Source organism: Hippocampus bargibanti, linkage group LG09 (genome assembly GCF_051943395.1).
Source record: "Hippocampus bargibanti isolate YZ-2025 linkage group LG09, ASM5194339v1, whole genome shotgun sequence".
In the NCBI taxonomy this organism is placed as follows: domain Eukaryota; kingdom Metazoa; phylum Chordata; class Actinopteri; order Syngnathiformes; family Syngnathidae; genus Hippocampus; species Hippocampus bargibanti.
The window spans coordinates 17,704,458-17,724,679 of NC_142742.1; the positions used below are offsets into that span (position 1 = coordinate 17,704,458).

General features: G+C 45.2%; 1 protein-coding gene across 1 annotated transcript; it reads left to right on the plus strand.

Annotated features, from left to right (window-relative positions):
- On the plus strand, positions 1-19,949 carry c9orf72 (C9orf72-SMCR8 complex subunit). Its single transcript, XM_089005085.1, has 10 exons — positions 1-138; positions 3,340-3,826; positions 3,977-4,072; positions 6,449-6,513; positions 8,544-8,616; positions 9,648-9,764; positions 13,445-13,680; positions 13,777-13,834; positions 14,052-14,161; positions 18,347-19,949. Exons 2-10 carry the CDS (start codon positions 3,380-3,382, stop codon positions 18,531-18,533), a joined length of 1,389 nt encoding a protein of 462 aa, XP_088861211.1. The 5' UTR covers positions 1-138; positions 3,340-3,379; the 3' UTR covers positions 18,534-19,949.
- Positions 19,950-20,222: the final 273 nt, after the last annotated feature.

Genomic DNA, 20,222 nt, shown 5'->3' on the forward strand with positions numbered 1-20,222 from the left:
GTAGCAGGAAGTATTTAGATGAAAACAATGCCACTCGCTACAACCTTTCATTGACTGAAAAAAGAAACAGCGATTGCTGCGAAACAAATAAACCTACCATTCTTCACGAGAACCGTCGTGATCAAAACGACTGAAAAGGTAATGGGCTTCGAAACTATGATGTCGTACGAAGTTATCATGATAGCTAAATCAGATTGTTTGACAGTACTAAACGAGTGACTTGCCTTTGTTTATCTTTATTTCTTTCTGGTGAAATAACATTCGGCACGTAATTGAGGTAGGTGAATCTTTGTATTGTTTATGTGCAATACGTATTTGCAGGCTGGATAGAGGAAGCATACTCTTTTGAGACGTGATTGTTGCGATGTCGTGAAAAGTTAAGATTACGACAAAATTGAAATGGAATTGTTGGTAAATTCAGGGTGCATTTTGTCGTGTTATCAAATAAGGCACACGAGAGTCCAGCTGTTGCGTTAAGGGTTTTATCTGACTTCCAATGCAATCCGTTTCGCTCAGTCACTCTCTCGTCTCGTCCTTGACGCCCCCTGCTGACGTATTCACCCAGCGACTCGTGATGGGAATTCCGGCTCCTTTCAGAGATCCGGTTCATTTAGCTCGGCTCACTAAAAGATCCGTCTCTTTTGGCTCCCAAATGGCTCCTCGTTTTTTTTTTGTTGTTGCATAAATTAATTAACTACCAAAAATCATGTTAAATTATGTGAAAAACAAATTATCAATGTAAAAAAAAATACAGTATATCAAATCTATTTATCCTGAGTCCTGCAGTACCTCCCATTCCTCTTTGCACAGAGGATCAACAGGTGCAGTGAAAACGCAATGAAAGGTCGAGATGAATGCATCCTTGGACTCCAGGATCCGTTTTAGCATGTGAAAGGTGGAGTACCACCTTGTAATACACTCTTGCTGTAGCTTTGTCCACAGTCATCACCTTCAGAGCATCTCTTACAACTAGGTAAAGGGTGTGTACAAGACATGGGTGATGGGTCCATTTCAGGGTTGAATTGCTTTTGTGATAGTAGCTGCATTCTTGCTAACACAGCAAACCACTTTGTTTTCCACATCCCACTCTTTGGCCACTTGGAGCAGCTCCTCTGCTAAGTTCTCACAAATGTGTCTGTCACTGAACTCAAAACAATCCAGCAGACAGTTCCCCACTTTGAAATTTTCAATAAAGTGGCATGTAAGTGACTTGTAGGATATCGTGGTTGCGGATGTCCAGCAGTCAGTTGTTGGACAAACAGTTGTGGCTTTTTTTACCCGTTCTTGGACCGCAGCATGTTCGTTGTCCTACATGATTCTATCTCTGCTCCGTAGGCGTGAGCGAGCGTGACATGTCGGCTATTGGCCTCCATTCTTCCTCCCACTTTTGGAGAAGAACTCCTCCCAACCCGTACGACGACCTGTCTGCGGACACTTTACTCTCCCTGTTGGGATCAAACATGGCCAGCCCCAGTGTGGACGTCTGCGCGTCTTTTAAATTTTGAAAGGCTCCCGCCTGGTCGACGCCCCACACCCAGCAGTTTTTTTTTTTGGACAGGAGGTCACGGAGAGGCTTGTCTCAATCAGTCAGCCCCGGCACAAACCTCCCCATTTGGTTCAACATTCCGAGAAAACATATCAACTCTGTTGGATTCCTTGGCTCCGGCATCATCATTACTGCCTCAGTTTTAGCTGGGTCTGGCCTGATGCCGCTGTCAGAGACCACGTGGCCTAGAAATGTCACATGTGACTTTGACAGTTCACACTTTTCCGCGCTGAGAGTAATGCCTGCCTCTTGGATTTTCTCCAAAGTAGCATGCAGGCGGGCATCGTGCTCCACCTGTGTTTGACCCCATATGAGCACATTATCCATGCATGAGACAAACAACACCGTCCAGCCCTTCTGTAACCTCTGTTACCATTCGGTTCAGAAAGTGTTGTAGTAATAGCGTCCAAGCGGTGTGGTGAATGTTGTTAGTTTCGCCAAAATTAGGTGTTAGGGGTATTTGCCATACCCCATTTTTGCATCCAGCTTACTAAAAACCCTGGCTATGGCCAGCATGCCCAGTGTTTCCTCCACCGACGGAAGGATATACTTTTCTCTGCACACCGACTCGTTTGTTTGGTGATATCGACACAGATACGTACAGCACCTGATTTCTCGGGACCTACCACAATGCCAGCGCACCAGTCCATTGGCTCCTCAATTCTCTCTATCACTCCGAGTCATTCCATGCGTGATAGCTCTTTCTTGACTTTGTCCACTAATGGCAATGGAATCCTCCTTGGTGTTTTTAAAAAAAAAGGTTCAGGCACTGGTTTCAGTTTGATGTTGTACGGCTGCCACATCTTTGCGAGTCCAGTGCATATTTTTGGGTAGTTGTCCTTTAATGACTGCAGAGTGACGCTGCCTAGGTGTGCGACGAGCCCTAGACTGCAGCTCACAGTCTCCCCAGCAAGGCAGTATGCACATGACTAGATATGTAAACATCTCTCGACCTCCATCTCCTCCTTTTCACTTTTTCTCAGGCCCACAACCTCAAGAGGGCTCCTCCCTGGTCCCCAGGAGTCGTTTTGTTGCCTTTTTGAGTTTAGATAGATTGTTTTGATACACACCCTTGAAAACATTGTATGGAAGAACGGTGACATTAGCGCTGATATCGATTTTAAACATCAGACTGCGCTGACTTATGTCGATTTTGACCATCCACGGGTCACGGTCTGTCACAACACTGCCGAGAAGGACCGCTTCCTCACCCACGTCTCCTTTATCTTAATTAATAATTTCATGTGTAGAGTTAAACTTGCATACGCGCTGAAAATGTCCCTTCTGCCCGCAAGCATGACATTTCGCCTCATGAGCCGGACAATCAAATTTTGGATGAGAAAGAGAGTTGCCGCATCAGACCAAGAGCTCACAATCAGATCAAGGCACAATTTGGAATCGAGAATCATTTTTGTAATTCCATCGTTAAGTGGAACAATTGAAATGAACATTTTGTCAAATTATTCATCTGTCACTAAAATCACACACCAGCACCAATATGATCACCGCCCCAACAAACTATTTGTTTATATGTTACATACAATATTGAACTCTAACTTTTTACATCATCTCACTGGCTACAATGAACTAAGAAAAGACGTGAGCTCTTGAAACCCAGTCTGTAAGTGTGGAAAGCATCCATCAACTCAACTTTATTCATAGAGCCTTTTAAAAACTGCATAAAACATTCAGCACACAAAAATATCATGACTTTGGCTGTGATATTTAACTACTTTAAAATGTACAGAAAATATGAATTATCAACTTCATTTTTGTTGTTTTCTACATTTCAGACTGATCATCTCTCAGAAGATTGTCAGCTTTATAACTTAAATGTCGTCTGGGTGTCCACCCCAGTCACCTGCCGTGACAAAGTCTGAAGTTGCAATCGAGGGAGAATGCCCACTATTGGCTGCCACCTTTGCTTACTGGGACAATATCCTCGGTCCTCGTGTCCATCACATCTGGGCACCAAAGGGTGATCATGTGATGTTGCTTGGTGATGGAGATGTGACCTTCTTGGCCAATCACACATTGAATGGAGAGATTCTCCGCAGTGCAGAGTGTGGCGCAGTGGATGTGAAGTTTTTTGTCCTAGCAGAGAAGGGTGTCATCATTGTGTCACTCATCTTTGATGGTGAACTGAAGGGGGACAAGAACACCTGCGCCTTGTCCATTATTCTGCCCCAGACAGAGCTCCCCTTCTATCTGCCTTTGCACACCATCTGCGTGGAGAGGCTCAAGCATGCTATCCGCAAGGGACGTATTTGGATGCAAAAGGTACTTTTGACACTTCAAATGGTTACTTTGTTATTCCCCCTCTGACAGTTTAACGTTGGTCTTAAGACCGGTGCATACGGCATTTACATCAGCCCGATTTCAGTTCATAAACTCCTTTCCCCGTTGTCGTCACATTTTTTCTTCTTTTAGGGCTACAATATCATTGCAGTGCTGAGCTTGGAGATTGTTCCGATTATGGAGCTTCTTGCTTCCATGAAAATACACAGTGTGCCTGAAGACATTGATGTGAGTCACAGTGTCGATTTCATGGGGATAAAAAATGAAAACAAACCTTTATTTGGAGGATAACCTTAAAATGAATGACCAACATTTTTGTTGATAGGACTTTCAGCTTGAGAGTCACATCTTGTGATTTTTTTTGGGCATTTTTTTTCAGGTGTCACAGTCAAGGCTGGGGACCAAATCTGGCCCTCCACATCATTTTGTTCGGCCCTCGAAAACAATTTAAGCATGTCAAGTGCCATGATGCTTGCTAAATTCCGAAGCAAATTTTCAAATTATCGTATGTAAACCACAATGACAGTCAATATTTTTTACTTCAAATTTCAAAAGTAGTTATTCATGAATTTATTGTGTGCTCGATATGTGGAGGGGATTAAATATTGTAATGGCTTCCCCAAATTCATAATGGCCCCTGAGAGGAAACCGTAACTACAATGTGGCCCGCAGCAAAAAATAAGGTTAACACCCTTGCTCGATGTCACAGTTTCAAACTCATTTGTTGTCGCGGGCCACCTCGGAGACACGGCTTTCCTCGGAGGGCTGATGTAAAATCTCAGCTTTATTCCTTACCATGACATTTTGACATTTCGGTACAGAACTGAGCAAGGATCATGATAGTTGACACACATGATTTGCTCCCGGCGGGCCACATAAAATGATGTGGCGGCCGGATCTGGCCCCCCAGCCTTCACTATGACAACTGTGGACTATGTCCTCCCACATTCTACAAATACTTGTCCTACATTTGATTTTATGATGCATTTCTCAAATAAATACCAACATTATTTTCACTATTATAATTGTTACACAATTGTTCATCAGGTATTACCAAGTCGGATAGATAACATTTTTGAGAAAGAAAAAAAATTATAGCGTGCCTTCACCTGAAGTTTTGAAATGTCGTTATTTTTTAAATCTTCATTTTTTAATTTGTTTAATTTTTTTATTTTTTAAATCTTCATGCCGCAACATCCTGTTGACATGAGCCTAGAACAGCGGTCGGGAACCTTATATGGCTCTTTTGATAATTGCATCTGGCTCACTGTTCATTTCCTGTTGGGGCTGCAGTTGGCGGAAAGCGCAATTTTCATTGTATGATACTGACCAAGTTGGCAGAAAGTGCAATTTTGATTGGATGATACTGGCCGTTCGTGTTAAGAGTAATCTTCAGCTTGAATGCACCAGAGGATTCGCCTTTGTGGAGAGAAAAGGTTCTGATTTGCAATGTAACAATACAATCGATGCAACAGTCAAATGTCAGTGGCATTTTAACAAGCCCTATGCTAACGTTAGCATCAATATACTTCTGCGAGAGACAGCAGAAAGCTAGTGTGGAAGCTAATGAGCCTTGTACAGGCTAGCTAGCAGTAACTTGGCCGATGGACTCGGCAAGTTGACTTTCATTCCGATCGTTTGGCTGGATTTTTAACAATCATGAGGAACGGAAAATCATTCATGTTAATGGTGAGTACTATCACAAAGTTATTTTAAATAATACATTCTGACATTTTGGTCAAAAGTGGCCGCGCGTGCGCGCGTGTTTACGTGCGTGTTGCTCTCACTGAAAAACATTTCCAAATATTTTACTTTTATGGCTCTCTTCGTCAAAAACGTTCCTGACCCCTGGCCTAAAATTACAATGAAGTCAAAACAGCTATGTGATAACACTAGCAAACCTCGCCTTTGACATTTCAGATAATTTGACTCAAAATTGCTGTACTCATATAATTGTCCTGATAATTGTTTAAAGTTTCATTTAATTTTCTCCTGTCTAGACGTTTGGGTGCATATTCAGAACCCCAAATGCGTGTGCACAAATGTGGAAGCCGTTTGGACGGAGGGCCTTTTGTAGTCCGCAGACAAACTGCCAAAGCAAGGAGGCCAACAGACGGAAGAAGATTAGACTCGGTCACAAATTTGTAATTAACAATTTGGGAACAAAATGGTGTAGAACATCAGAAGACGGTATGGGAACGGGTGACGCCGCCCGGTGGACATTTGTCATCTTTGAAGTCTGAAACTTGCTGAGTCGTAGACCAGATTGAAAGGTAATTTAAAGCAGATTCTTTACTTACAGACAGTGGAGGTATTTGAACACCTCCTCTGTCTGTAAGTAAAGAATCTGCTTTAAATTAGATATCAAGTAGACAGGATGAATTTAGTACAGATTGAAAGGTGTCAATGTATATGTGGTTCAAAGCTCAAACTCAGGGAATCAGATCACTACCGACAGGCCAGACCGGAGGCCTGGTATGCAAATAACCAGGGCAGTGTTATTTTCTTTTGTTTTTCAAATGTAACCAATAAAATGCCGACTGAAGGACACGGTAAACTTGACCATCTTATAACAGTTTGATTTGTTTTCCTCCATTCGACTAGATAAAAGACACCATGTTAAATGATGATGACATCGGAGACAGTTGCCACGAGGATTTCCTCCACAAGTAAGCGCTCGAGTTTGCTGCTGTGTTACTTCCGGGTAGAGTGAACGCTGGCGCGAATGGCTGCCGCTGTTCACCCGCACAAAAGAAAACGTTCTTATCCCGTGACTGTAGTGTGTCCTCGAGAGTTTTGAAAGGCGCTTAGAAATTAAATGTATTATTGTTTTTATTATTATTATTATTATTATTATTATTATTATTATTATTATTATTATTATTATTATTATTAATCCTCCAATGCATAGAGCTGCTGAGCATAGCTATTTTCCTCCTGTTAGAGACCAAGGATTAATTGCTGTTACCCGGTACATTATTCACAACACTGGTCGTGAAACACTTGGGTGTGTGAAATGACATTTCAAGTGATACAGAGTTGGCGGTGCCAGATCAATGCTCTGATAGCATTTCAAGTGATGGAAGTGGGTGGCCCAGTGGTGCAGTGGTTAGAATGTTGACCTCACAGTGCAGAGGTTGTTGATGCAATCCCGGCCCCGGGCTCCCTGTGTGGAATTTGCATGTTCTCCCTGGGCCTGCGTGGGTTTTCTACAACTCTTAAGTTGTCCCAAGGTGTGAGTGTGAGCGCAAGTGGTTGTTCGTCTGTGTGCCCTACAATTGGCTGGTAACCGCTTCAGGGTGCTCTTGCTTCCTGCTCGAAAAGAGCTCAAAAAGTGATTGGGTCCAGCACGTAGACACTTGGATAAAGCAGATCGTAAAATGGATAGATCAGAATCAGAAAACCTTTATTCGTCCCACAATGGGGAAATTTGCAGTCCACAGCAGCAAATTGAAAGGGGGATTGGGTGTGGGGGTGAAAGGATAGAAAACACGATATTCTAAGCATAGTAAAATAACATAAAAATGTCAACTGTATACTGTAAATGTGCAAACCCGTTTCATAAAAAACTGTACATCGTGCAAGTATCAAGAAAGTCATATTGATATATGTAGCTGTATTGCATCAACCCATATGTACAAGTGTCAAGTGTCCAGTTTGTTTTCACATGTGATTATTGAGAATTGCGAAGCCTGACAGTAGCCGGTAGGAACGAACGGCGGTACCTCTCCTTCTTGCAGCGTGGGTGTAACAGTCTCTGGCTGAAGGAGCTACCCACTGCTGTCAGGGTGGCCAGGAGGCGGTGGGAGGGGCTGTACATCATAGCTTTTAGTTTAGCTAGCATCCATCTGTTGCCCACCTCCTCCAGAGAGTCCAGCGAGCAGCACAGGACAGAACTGGCCCTCTTGACAAGGCACTCCAGCCTTTTCCTGTCCCGGGTGGTGATGCTGCCTGACCAGCAGACAATTCCGTAGTGGATGGCTGAAGCCACCACAGAGTCATAGATAGTCTTTATGAGTGACCCCTGAACCCCAAAAGACCTCAGTTTCCTGAGTAGGAAGAGGCGACTCTGTCCTTTTTTGGAGGGTAGGAAGGTGGCTCTCCAGGACCAGGAGTGCCCACCCCTGGTCAAGAGTAAGTCATAGACAGATGTAATCTGGTAATTTTTCATTTTATGTAAATTATTTATTCTTTCTGCGCGGCCCGGTACCAAATGACCCACGGACCGGTACCCGTCCGCGGCCCGGGGTTGGAGACCTCTGCCCTAGATGAATGGATTTTTAAATATTAGTGGAGAATAAACAATTAAACAGTATTACTGAAAAAAATATGTCAACTAAATAAACGCATGTTACCAATTTATTTGGTTTCTTTATTTGGGTTTTCAGAACACAGCTCATTAGATTAGATTACATTAACCTTTATTTGTCTCGCGGTGGAAACATGCACAATTCACAGCAGTAAAGTGATGAAAGAAAGAGCAAAGGAAAGAGAAGTAGAACAAAATATAGGAGCTGCTGTAAAGACAGCGATTTTCGCGACGCCATATTGAAGTCAAAATAATATTACACCACACAAAAGACACATACATTTATTCAATAATTGTTGTCAATTCCACATTTGAAACGGATAACAGCAAGTAAATTGGTTGTTTAATGGTGCCGGTTTATAATTTGCATTTCTTCTTTCTGTGACTCAGGGCCATCAGCTCTCATCTCCAGACTTGTGGTTGTTCAATTGTGGTTGGAAGCAACCCAGAGAAAGTAAACAAGGTAATTTCAGCTGCTACAGCTCTAACAAAGTAACAAAATTGGACATATAAATACAAGTAGCACTATACAACTATAAATGAAAGAATCGAATTATGAAGACAAAATGTCCGGTTAATGTGACATATGGATACATTAAGTCTGGCTGCGTGTGCCATCTTGGAGAAGAAAACACATGTTTATGACTCGTGGTAGTATTGTACTGTGAAAGAGCATACACATCGATCTCATGTTTTATAAAATTCCTGCGTTTGAGAAATAAATGGTTAGATTTATGGTTACTATTAGGGCAATTCACTGTCCTGCATAACAGCAAAGCGGTCGTTCTTGTTTTACTGTACTGTACGTTTAAAAAAAACTCTCCTTTCTAACATTATTGGGGCAATCACTTTTAATATTTAAATGATATGATGTGCATTTCTGTCATATTTGTCAATGTTACTAAAAATAGTAAATCTTATCTTGAAGCTTGATTTGGAATAAAAAAGAACACTACTTGTTTGTTCACTCCACATACATTGCTCTCTTACAGGTTTGACTCCCCAAACATGCAAACTGTATTGCGTGATGTTTCTCGTTTCTCTTCTGTGCCTTGACTGTTATGTGTTACAACGTTTTAAAAGGGAAGCTGGAACGAGAGCTCAATGTCGTAGGTCATATCGAGGTCTAGTCCTACTTTTTTCTATCATTTGGCATTTGTGGCGACTTTTTCATATCCATTTTGATTTCTTTTGAATACAGTAATTTTGTGCCCAAATGTATTTGATCATTTACTGATGACAGAGAAAGCAAGCGAGGAATACATCTCTACAGTATTTAATTTTCTTCCTGGCTGACGAAAACTCTGTTGTGCTATTTTGCTAGGTGTTTCTTGGCAGAAAATAATTGACAACCTTTGGTTCACCTGTCATTTAAAAAATAATTCTGATTTCTCACTTGTTTCTACTCTGAGTGGGAATTAGCAATATTTTGTTGATAACGGCAATTTTTTATGGGCCATTTGTGAACCAAATTATTGATATTTTTTTTGACAGATTGTGCGAACACTTTGCCTGTTTCTTACTGCTGCTGAGAAGAAATGTTCTCGCCTCTGCGACGGAGACTCATCATTCAAATATGATACAGGCCTCTTTGTTCAGGGTCTGCTCAAGGTAAGCCCCCTCTAAAATTTGAAAGTATCAAATTACACATCACCAATTGACAGTCTGTTTCGGATGTTTTGGGTAATTGTTAACTCTGCTGTTGGCTTTCTCTGGAATTTGTAGCTGTTTTTGACAATCTCATTGCATAAATGTGTCTTAACAAGTAGAAGTAACAAGTAGACTAAATTGCATGCACTGAAATATATCCTGCAGTGCATTTACAGTATACAATGGTACTTCTACTTATGAACAACATTTTCAAGAGAAAAGCCTCAACAGAAAAAAAACATTTCTTCTTGTTATGAAAGAAATTTCAAGATATTTCTTGGCCTGAATGCATCATACTTGTAGACATTCTGCCATTGGCTATTCCTTTCCATCATTTGTATTCTTTGTTTTTTACATCATGTAAAACTCTCATTTATAGTCCAATAATTGAATAGCAAAATATATTTGTTCTATATTTTGATTCATTTCGATGCTTTTGGAAAAGTTTTATGTCTTCATTTGGGGGGGGGGGGGGTTAGAACAGATTGGGGCATTTACATGGAAAACATATCTCAATTTACACATTTTCCAGTGAAGAAATTTCTTCCAGACCCAATTAATTTTGTTACTAGAGTTGCCGCTGCACTCACAACCCGAACCTTTGAGCTATGAGGACTCATTGTGGTACAAACTGTGTTTTCAATGCAATACAATACAGTACAATACTGTACAATACAGTACAATATATATTAATGTATATACAGTGTCTGAAACTCATGACAAAAAGTTAGAGGACCCCCGGGCAGACAACTCTGAAAAGTTTCCGGCCCGACCTTAAAGTTGCCTGCCTGATTTTTCACGACTTAAAACACATAAAGACGTCTGATCGCCCAAAAAAAACATGCTCCCTTGCCTAATTTATGGTAATTATACCTTGCTGAAGATTTCTGAGCTGGATTTAACAACAGCACTGATTTGCCAGTCAAGGATAGAGTCTTAAACACTGTCCAGTTTAAGACCCAAGTTTGACATTTTTGACTTCAGATAAGGAGCCGGGGACCTCAAGATGAGATGAGACAGGATGGAGATGTACATGGGCCACTGGGAGCTAACACTATCACTTCTGTCTTCTTTGCATTGAGGTTCAAGACGTTTTGTGCCATCCAGGTTTTAATTTCCTCCAGGCAGGATAAAAGTGGCCTTCACGAAAAAAACATTTTTTTTGCTCAATGGGACATAGATCTGACAGTTATCTGCATAGCAGTGGATGGAAATATTATGTTTCCTTAGGATGGAACCCAGTTTAGTGAGAACAACATTGATCCCAAAATTGAGCCCTGCGGAACACCACATGACAGAGGAGCACTACGTGACTCAAAGCAGTCATGGCGAACACAAACGGTTCTGTCAGAAACGTAGGACCTAAACCAATCAAGAACACTACCTGCAAACGAGATAGTTGAACACTGTGATCCACTGTATCAAATGCTGCAGTCAGATCTAGCAAAACCAGACACATGTAATCGCCATTGGTATTGGCCAGGACGTGGACATGAGAAACCCGCAACAGGGCTGACTGTGCTGTGTATCGTCTTGAAACCTGACTGGAAGATCTCCAAGATGTTATGTTCACCCAAGAAAATTTCAACTGCATGTACACCACTTTTTCAAGCAATTTTGAGATAAAAGTCAGTTTGGAAATGGGCATAAAATTTGACAGTACATCATGATCAAGACCAGGTTTCTTGATTAAGGGTTGGACAACAGCATGTTTAAACTGTTGGAGGGCAATGCAAAAAGAGAGGTTTGCTGTTGATAATGGCTAAGACCGATGTGCCAATACTCGGGAGAACTTCCATAAAGAAATGTGAAGGAAGAGAGTCACAGGGGGAGCCAGATTGCTTAGACTGGCGAGCCACATCCTTTAAAAGGGTGAAGGACACCGCTTCAATGGAATTTAGCGCAGCTGAACATGGAACACTGACAAAAGGCGGTATTTGTAGCAGCAGTCCCAGCAGTAGAAACTTTTCAGTCAAAAACTGAAGGGATCTGTTGCACATCTCGGGTGAAGCAAGTAGGCTGAGGGGATTGGAGTACAGAATCGATGGTTTTAAATAGTATACGCGGGTTGTGATGGTTCGCCTGAATAAGGTCCGACAAATATTGTTTTCGCCTCTTGGATTGGATTGGATTGGATTTGCTTTTATTAGTGGAGAAATTTACATTTCACAGCAGCAAAGTTATGAAAGGAATGAAAGTAGAAAAACAAAATACATGAGCTGCTGGAAAGGCAGCCACTCTCGCGGCGCCGTCTTGAAGTCAAAAGAACAAAAAAAATTAAATAACAAATAACATGACAACACAAAGGCACAGAGAGTCATTCATTCTGAAGCACTTTCTGTACCGTCTTTGTTACACAAAGCAGTTCCACATGAAAGAGGAGAGGATCACCAGTGGATCAGGGACATCATGGTGGAATGTGCACATCGACTACAAGCTAAATGTTGAAAGCAAACACGCAGCTGTAGCATCCATTGACGAAGAGATTGTCTCACATCTCCTGTCCCACATAAATCCACTTTAATTCCAAGCCGCAACAGTTCCACATACGCATCGGCGCTCCTTCTTATCGCGGGCTCCTCAAGCCATGTATCCATCCAGCTGCAGATTGTCCAACCGCACCGACCTTCCGCTGAACAAAGCGGGGCTGTGAAGATGCTGCCCATTACAGGCGCAAAAAAGCACAATGGCCCCTGTGGTGTCCAGCGATGACAGTCGAATGGCACCGACATTCCTCCCATTCAAAAACAGTACTGGCATATTCATGCTGCCGAAAAGGTGCACCCGCTCAGCACAAACTCCTCCTTGATGAATGTCGTGGTCAAAAATGCTGAAAAACAATCCGTATCCATTCCACACGATGCACGACAGCACAAAGTGACAAAAGAAAACACAAAACAATACAAAAGCAACAAAAAAAGCAAGGCTCATGAGAGCACTTGCTGACGGCTTCCTACTCGGGCGCCATCTTGGACTCTTTTACTGTGATTTAGTAGTTAGGCCAGCAGTCTTTCTATAATTGATGAGACCTGCAATTTGTATTTTTTCCACTTATGTTCTGCTTTACAACATGGGGCTCAGCAGAAGGGAAAATGATTCCCTCTTTCTCGGAAGAGAAATTATTCTTTCAAGCTCATTTCCCCTCACATATTTTGGACCCACTTATTGAATTTATTGGCGGCCCGGTAGTTAAGTGGTTATCACGCCGACTTCGCAGTGGTGAGTTCAAATCTCGCTGCGGCGTCCCTGTGTGGCGTTAGCTTGTTCTCCCCGAGCCCGCGTGGGTTTCCTCCGGGTCCTCCCACATTCAAAAAACATACACTGGCAGGCTGATTGAACACTTCAAATTGTCCCTAGGTGTGAGTGTGTGTGCGGAGGGTTGTTTGTCTCTGTAAGCCATGTAATTGGCTGGTAACTAATAATGGCTGTCCCCTAGTGCCCGAAGACGGCTGGGATGGGCTCCAGCACCCGCCACGACCCTCCTGAGGTTTGATTCGCATATTTGAGGATAAACACTAATCAAACACTAATGTGTTCAGATATCTTTTTTGATCCCTTCACATGCGAGCTTAGGTAAAGTAACATTTGCCAAATCAGTGTGTGTATTTCATTTAATTCCTTTTGCTTTGTCTGTTTTCTAGGACTCCACTGGTAGCTTTGTACTGCCCTTCCGCCAGGTACTCTACTCACCTTACCCAACCACACACATCGATGTGGACATCAACACAGTCAAACAGATGCCACCATGTCATGAGCATACTTACAACCAACGTGGCTACATGCGGTCTGAGCTGAATACACTTTGGAAGACGGACACCGAAGAAGACATCCCTCCTGACACTGTCATCCCCACCGATGACACCTTCACACCTGACTTGTAAGCCTATCATTTATCTGCGTTTTACCGTCATGTTTCAGAAATACTTGATCTGAAACCTCAAAACAACAATACAGTGTACCTTTTTGTCCGTAGGAATATATTTCAAGATGTGATGCATAAAGATACTTTGGTGAAGTCATTTATAGATGAGGTAAGTTAATAGTAGGTTCACTCTTCAATTTTTGGACTGACACACTCAATTTTATTTCACAAGGAGTCTAAAAACAGCAACCAATGTTGTAACATTGCTTTACATCAGATGGAATGTGTAGTACAAAACAACATGAATGAAAAAAATCTAAATGATATATAAATAGTGTAAAATAATGCATAAATAGCTTGATTTGATATTTTTTTGTCACACCCAGGTGTTCATGCTGAAGCCTGGCCTTTCTCTGCGCAGTGCCTACTTGGCTCAGTTCCTGTTGCTGCTCCATAGGAAAGCACTCACATTGCTGAAGTACATCGAAGATGAGACGTAAGATCTGTTCCCCAATTTTCCCTGTTATTTTCTTTTTTTTTTTTTTTTTTTTTTTTGGGGGGGGGGGGGGGGGGGGGGGTCAGATTCAGAATTCTACCTCCATAAGGGCATTCGAATTTCAGACTTTTCACTTGGCTTCGCTTGGAAAGCACCACACAAAGAAGTAATCCAGTTCTCCGTTACAGGTACCATCCGATTTACGACCACCGGTACTTACGACCACGACCGCCAGACGCTATTTTTTTATTTTTAACTCTGCGCCTGGCACTGCAACACGCTAGCAGCCCGGCAACGCGTACGAGAATTTTGACCAGCCAGCCAGCATCTCACTCTCGCACAGCAATCAACCGCATAATTGTACCGAAGGGGGGAGTGTCTACCGACGCCGACCACGGTGCGGCCATTGGTAGAGCCGAGCCGGGTCGGGCTTCCGCGCTCGTCCGTGCGGTACCGCGGTGATGAGAACGGGAGGAGGGTCACCCGACGCCGGCCCGGCCAGGACTACAGCCCAGGCGGGTCGGGCGCGGGGGATCGCCGCGTCGAGCCCACCGCCGGCGCCGCCGCTTCTTTTACTTGGGGGGGAGGTGGCGAGTCAAGCTCGTCGGGCCGCGGGGTCGGGCCGCGCGTCGGCGCGGACAGCGGGGTAAGGCCGGGGAGAGGGCAACCAGTAGAGTCAACCCAGACTCACGCCCACCCTCCCCCGTGGCATCCGAATCAAGTAGTTTGCAAGTCATTTAGCACAGAGTCTCTATTCAACATTGTGAATGGATTTCGACTTGCGACCATTTTGACGTACGTCAGAACGGAACCCGGTCGTAAGTCTGCGGGATTCTGCGAGATAGGGCATCAGGCTTGGTGTGCTGCGACCCTGGGCAGTAGGTGAGAGAAAAGTTGAAACGGGTGAGGAAGAGTGACCATCGGGCCTGTCGTGAGTTTAGTCTCTTGGCAGACCGGATGGCCGCCAGGTTTTTATGATCCGTGAAGACGGTGAAGGGGTGTTTTGCTCCCTCAAGCCAGTGTCTCCATTCCTGCAGAGCCAGGACAACCGCCAGCAGTTCCCGGTTGCCGACGTCATAGTTGGCTTCGGCGGGGCTGAGCCGGCGGGAGAAAAAGGTGCATGGGCATAACTTCTGGTCAGTGGGAGAGCACTGGGACAGGACGGCCCCTACTCCGGACTCGGATGCGTCAACCTCGACCGTAAACGGGAGGTCCGGGTCGGGATGACGCAGGACAGGGGGATTAGTGAAGGCTAGACGGAGACGGTTGAACGCCCCCTCAGCGTCGGGCGTCCACCTAAAGGGAACCTTGGTGGACGTGAGGTTAGTGAGGGGGAGTGCCTTCTGACTATAACCGCGAATGAAGCGGCGGTAGAAGTTGGCAAACCCCAGAAACCGCTGGAGCTGCTTACGCGTCTTCGGGGTAGGCCATTCTACCACCGCTTTAGTCTTGGCGGGGTCGGCCCTGAGCTGCCCCTGCTCCACGACGAACCCCAGAAAAGACAGAGAGCGGACATGGAACTCGCACTTCTCTGCCTTCACGTAGAGCCGGTATTGCAGGGGCCGCGCCAGGACCCGTCGGACATTTTGCCGGTGCTCCTCTGCAGATTGAGAAAAAATGAGAATGTCATCGGGGTATACAAAAACAAAAACATTGAGGAAGTCCCTGAGCACATCATTGATTAGATTTTGGAAGACGGCGGGCGCGTTCGTAAGTCCGAACGGCATCACCAGGTACTCAAAATGCCCTAATGGCATCTTGAATGCTGTTTTCCATTCGTCCCCCTCACGGATACGGACCAGATGGTAGGCGCTACGGAGGTCCAATTTAGAAAAAAGAGTAGTTGATTGCAGGGGCGCGAAGGCTGAGTCCCTGAGCGGGAGAGGGTATTTGTTACGGATGGTGATGTCGTTCAGACCCCGGTAGTTGACACACGGGCGCAGGGATCCATCCGTCTTATCGATAAATAAGAACCCTGCGCCCAGCGGAGAACGTGACGGGCGAATGAGTCCCGCTGCTAGGGAGGAGTCTATATAGGTGCTCAGGGCTTCCCGTTCTGGTTGAGAGATATGGAAAAGTCTGGAGTCCGGTAATGCAGCCCCTGGCTGCAGTTCAATAGCACAGTCATACGGTCGGTGGGGTGGCAGGGATTGGGCGTTGTCCTTGCTGAACACCTCCCGCAGGTAGCACTGGTAGCACTGCGGCACGCCCTTGAGGCAGATGGCCTCGGGCGGGCCACCGCGGGAGGGGTATTGCCCTGCCGTCGCCGACCGCAGGCAGTTGGCGTAGCAGTAGGGGCTCCAGCCCTGAATGGTGGGGCCCTACCAGGAAATGGATGGGTCATGGGTACTGAGCCAGGGGAGGCCCAGTACCAGCGGCACATTCCGGGAGGGCATAACTAAAAATTGTCGGTGCTCCACATGATTGCCCGCTACCCTGAGTTTAAGCGGGGCCGTGATGTGGGTGACTCTAGCTAAAAGACGGCCGTCAAGATCGAGGGGGCCGTTACGCGACGGTTCGGGGGATCCCTCCAGGCGCCGCACGCGCTCGCTGCCGGGTGTGGTCGTCCTGGGCCGGCTTCCGGGCTTGTTGGGCCGCCGGCCACTATGCTCCCTCTGCCGCTCCCAAAGACGGTGATCCAGGCCGATGACGATGTCGACCAGGTCGTCGAAGGTGGTGCCAGCGTCGCGGGTGGCCAACTCGTCTTTGAGATCGGCATTTAATCTGCGGCGAAACACCCCCCTCAACGCTCGGTCGCCGTAGCCGCTACCAGCGGCCTGGATGCGGAAAGCGACGGAGTATTCTGCGGCCGAACGGGAACCTTGGACGCAGTTGAGGAGTCTCCCCTCAGCTTCGACCTCCGTTACCGGATGATGGAAAACCCGGCGTATCTCGGCCGCGAAGTCCGGGTACGAAGCGCACAGCTCCGGTCGGGACTCCCGGACGGCCAGCACCCAGGTCTCGGCTTCGCCCGTGAGCAGGCTGGTAATGAAGGCTACCTTAGCCTCATCGGTAACGTAGGCGTATGGTTGTTGCTCAAACACAAGCGTGCACTGCATTAAAAACTGAGCGCAGCGCCCGGTTTCGCCTGCGTAGCGTGAGGGGTGAGGTAGCTGTAGAGCGCGCCTACCCACGGGCGGTGAGGACTGGGCTGTGAGGGCGGCGAGGCGTGTCTCGACCGACTCAAAGCGTTGAGCCAGCGTGGTGGTAATTTGGTGGACTTCCGCGATGGCTTGGGCCAGCTGGCTCGAACGCTCCGCCTGCATGGTAAGGGCGGCGATGAATCTGTCTTCGCCGGCGGGATCCATGGGTGGTCGGAGAATTATGTCACGGCACTCGAGGCTAGAAGGCAGGACTCGAGTGACGAAGGAAGGTGGGAAGGTTTGGATCCGAAATACACGGCGAGACAGATTTCCAAGAGCAAAAGTCTTTACTGAGACACGCATGCAAAATAAAACAGGGGTAGGTAAGTGACGGCAACTAACAATGGCAGACCTGACGGTAGGTAGTCGCGAGGGTAGCTTCCGGAATTCTCCGACAGAGACGGTAATGTGCGATCGGCATATATAGTCAGAAGGCACAATCAGTAAATGACAAACAGCTGTGGGAGCCCAGCTGATTGATGATGGGAGGGACCATCTCTGGGGAGCAGCGGAGGAGGTGACGGGAGGGACGGGGTGCGCCCAGGACGGCGACAAGATGTGACATAAAAAAAGCTCTCGCAAACAGCGATGCCCTCTCTCGCCCCCACCATCCCTGTATGGGTCAGTCCCCATTTTGTCTGAAGATTATGAGAATGTCTGAAGAGTAAGATATTATTCTTTCTGCATCATTCCTCATTCTTGCCTGATTACTACATTTTAGACCTAACAGGTAAATTTGTTGTTCAAGCTTTGGGGCAAATAGTTGATTACTTTTTTTTTATTGGTGTGGCCCATGGCTTTGCGTCTCAACTCCACTGAGCAGCAGCTCTATTGCATCTAATATTGTGTTATTTTATTATTTTTTAAATATGATTCATTTCGTCTATTAGGATTGTTTTATGTTAGTTAATAACCTGAACCATTGGAATGTGTTTTACTCGTGACAAGATGGTTTATTTTAACTGTGTTGGGAAGTAGCTTGCAATTAAATGAATTGCTGTGTTGAACAAGTTGCTGACCACCGTCTCTTCTTCCTTTCCAGTCAAAAAGGGAAAAAGCCTTTCCGCTCCTTGCGCAACTTAAAAGCTGACCTAGATCTGATGGTTGAAGGAGACCTGAACATTGTTATGGCCTTTGCTGAGAAGTTAAGAGCGGGACTACATTCATTTGTGTTTGGAAAGCCATTCTACATCAGCATGCAGGAACGAGATGTTCTTATGAGCTTTTGAGTGTGATCGTCATGTGCACTTAATGTCCTGATTTTTTTTTAATGTTCTAGGATTATGTGCATTTTGTTCTTTCCTGCAATTCCATTCCCCTCCATTTTTTTCCAAGGTATCAACTTCAAAGAATTTGTGTCCCTGTATACAGTATAATATTTAATTTTATTTCCAATAACCTGCTTTTGTTATATGTTTTAAGAATATAACTCATGTTCTAGGTGTCTCCAGTCCTGTATATATTTATATGCATGCATAACAATTAGAGGGCCCTGTTTTCCTCCTTGCTGCAGCACACCTGATTCAAATGATCAGGATCGTTATCCGGCTTTGACAAACCTTGCTGATTATCTGATTATTTGAGTCAGGTGTGGGGTTGGATGGAGAGTGAGAAAACAGGAAGGAGTGCTGCCCTCAAGGAACATGATTGACGACCCCCGCCCCCACCGCATTAGATTGTGGTGTGGTGTACATGGTTTTGAAAAGCTATTTATTAACAAAAAAATGCTGTTCTATTTGGCAATGTGAACTAACTGCCGAAGTTGGCATTTAGAAACTACTGTTCTGTACAGTACAGTGAAGATTATTTTTTGTCACTGGAAATGATTGAATGAATGTCTGTGTTGAATGTGAATGTAACAAATCCATTGCCATAATTAAAATGTTGAGTGTAATCCCAAAGCCTGGCGATTAAATCAAAGATCATGATAAACGCACTCAAAATGGAATTGGTCACAATCAGTCCTGACAAAGCAGACTGGTCTACTGTGTATGACATGGATTTTGCTTTGATTATTCTTTTTAGGAATAATCCACACATTTGTCGGAAGCCCCAACCTGTCTATTTCCTCCGGCTGGCACGTACAAGGATATATTTTTGAAATATGCGGGGTGACAATGTGGAAAAAGTTAAGCATGTCTTTGGAAGTATGCATTTGGGTAGCACTTCCTGGAACACAAGGCGCAACAGAATGTCATTCAAGGATATCATTAAATAAAAAGCAGTAACTTCGTTCGACATAAACTGTGGCCCAGGTCTACTTACTATGTGACTGCATTGTGTTTTATACTTGTACTTCCAGTCATGACGTCACATCCTGCCAGTTTTTACAAAAGCTCTGCCAAACAACTCCTCTTTCTCTTCTCCCCTTCGGCTGCCTGTCCCTCTGGGTGAAAGACAGTTCCATTTTGTACCGGCCCAAAAATTAAAGAATCTTGTTGTTCTTGCTTTTGATTCCTGTTTCATTCATAATGACCCTAACAAGCTGCAGCACAGTCATTCACACAAACAGCAGAATGGGATATGTCCATCCATCCATCCATCCATCCATCCATCCATCCATCCATCTTCTGCCGCTTATCCGGGGTCGGGTCGCGGGGGCAGCAGCTTCAGTAGGGAAGCCCAGACTTCCCTCTCCCCAGCCACTTCTTCTAGCTCGTCCTGGCGGATCCCGAGGCGTTCCCATGCCAGCTGGGAGACAGTCTCTCCAGCGTGTTCTGGGTCGTCCCCGGGGTCTCCTGCCAGTGGGGCGTGCTCGGAACACCTCACGAGGGAGGCGTCCCGGGGGCATCCTAATCAGATGCCCGAGCCACCTCATCTGGCTCCTCTCGATGTGGAGGAGAAGCGGCTCGACTTTGAGCCCCTCCCGGATGACCGAGCTTCTCACCTTATCTCTAAGGGAGAGCCTGGACACCCGA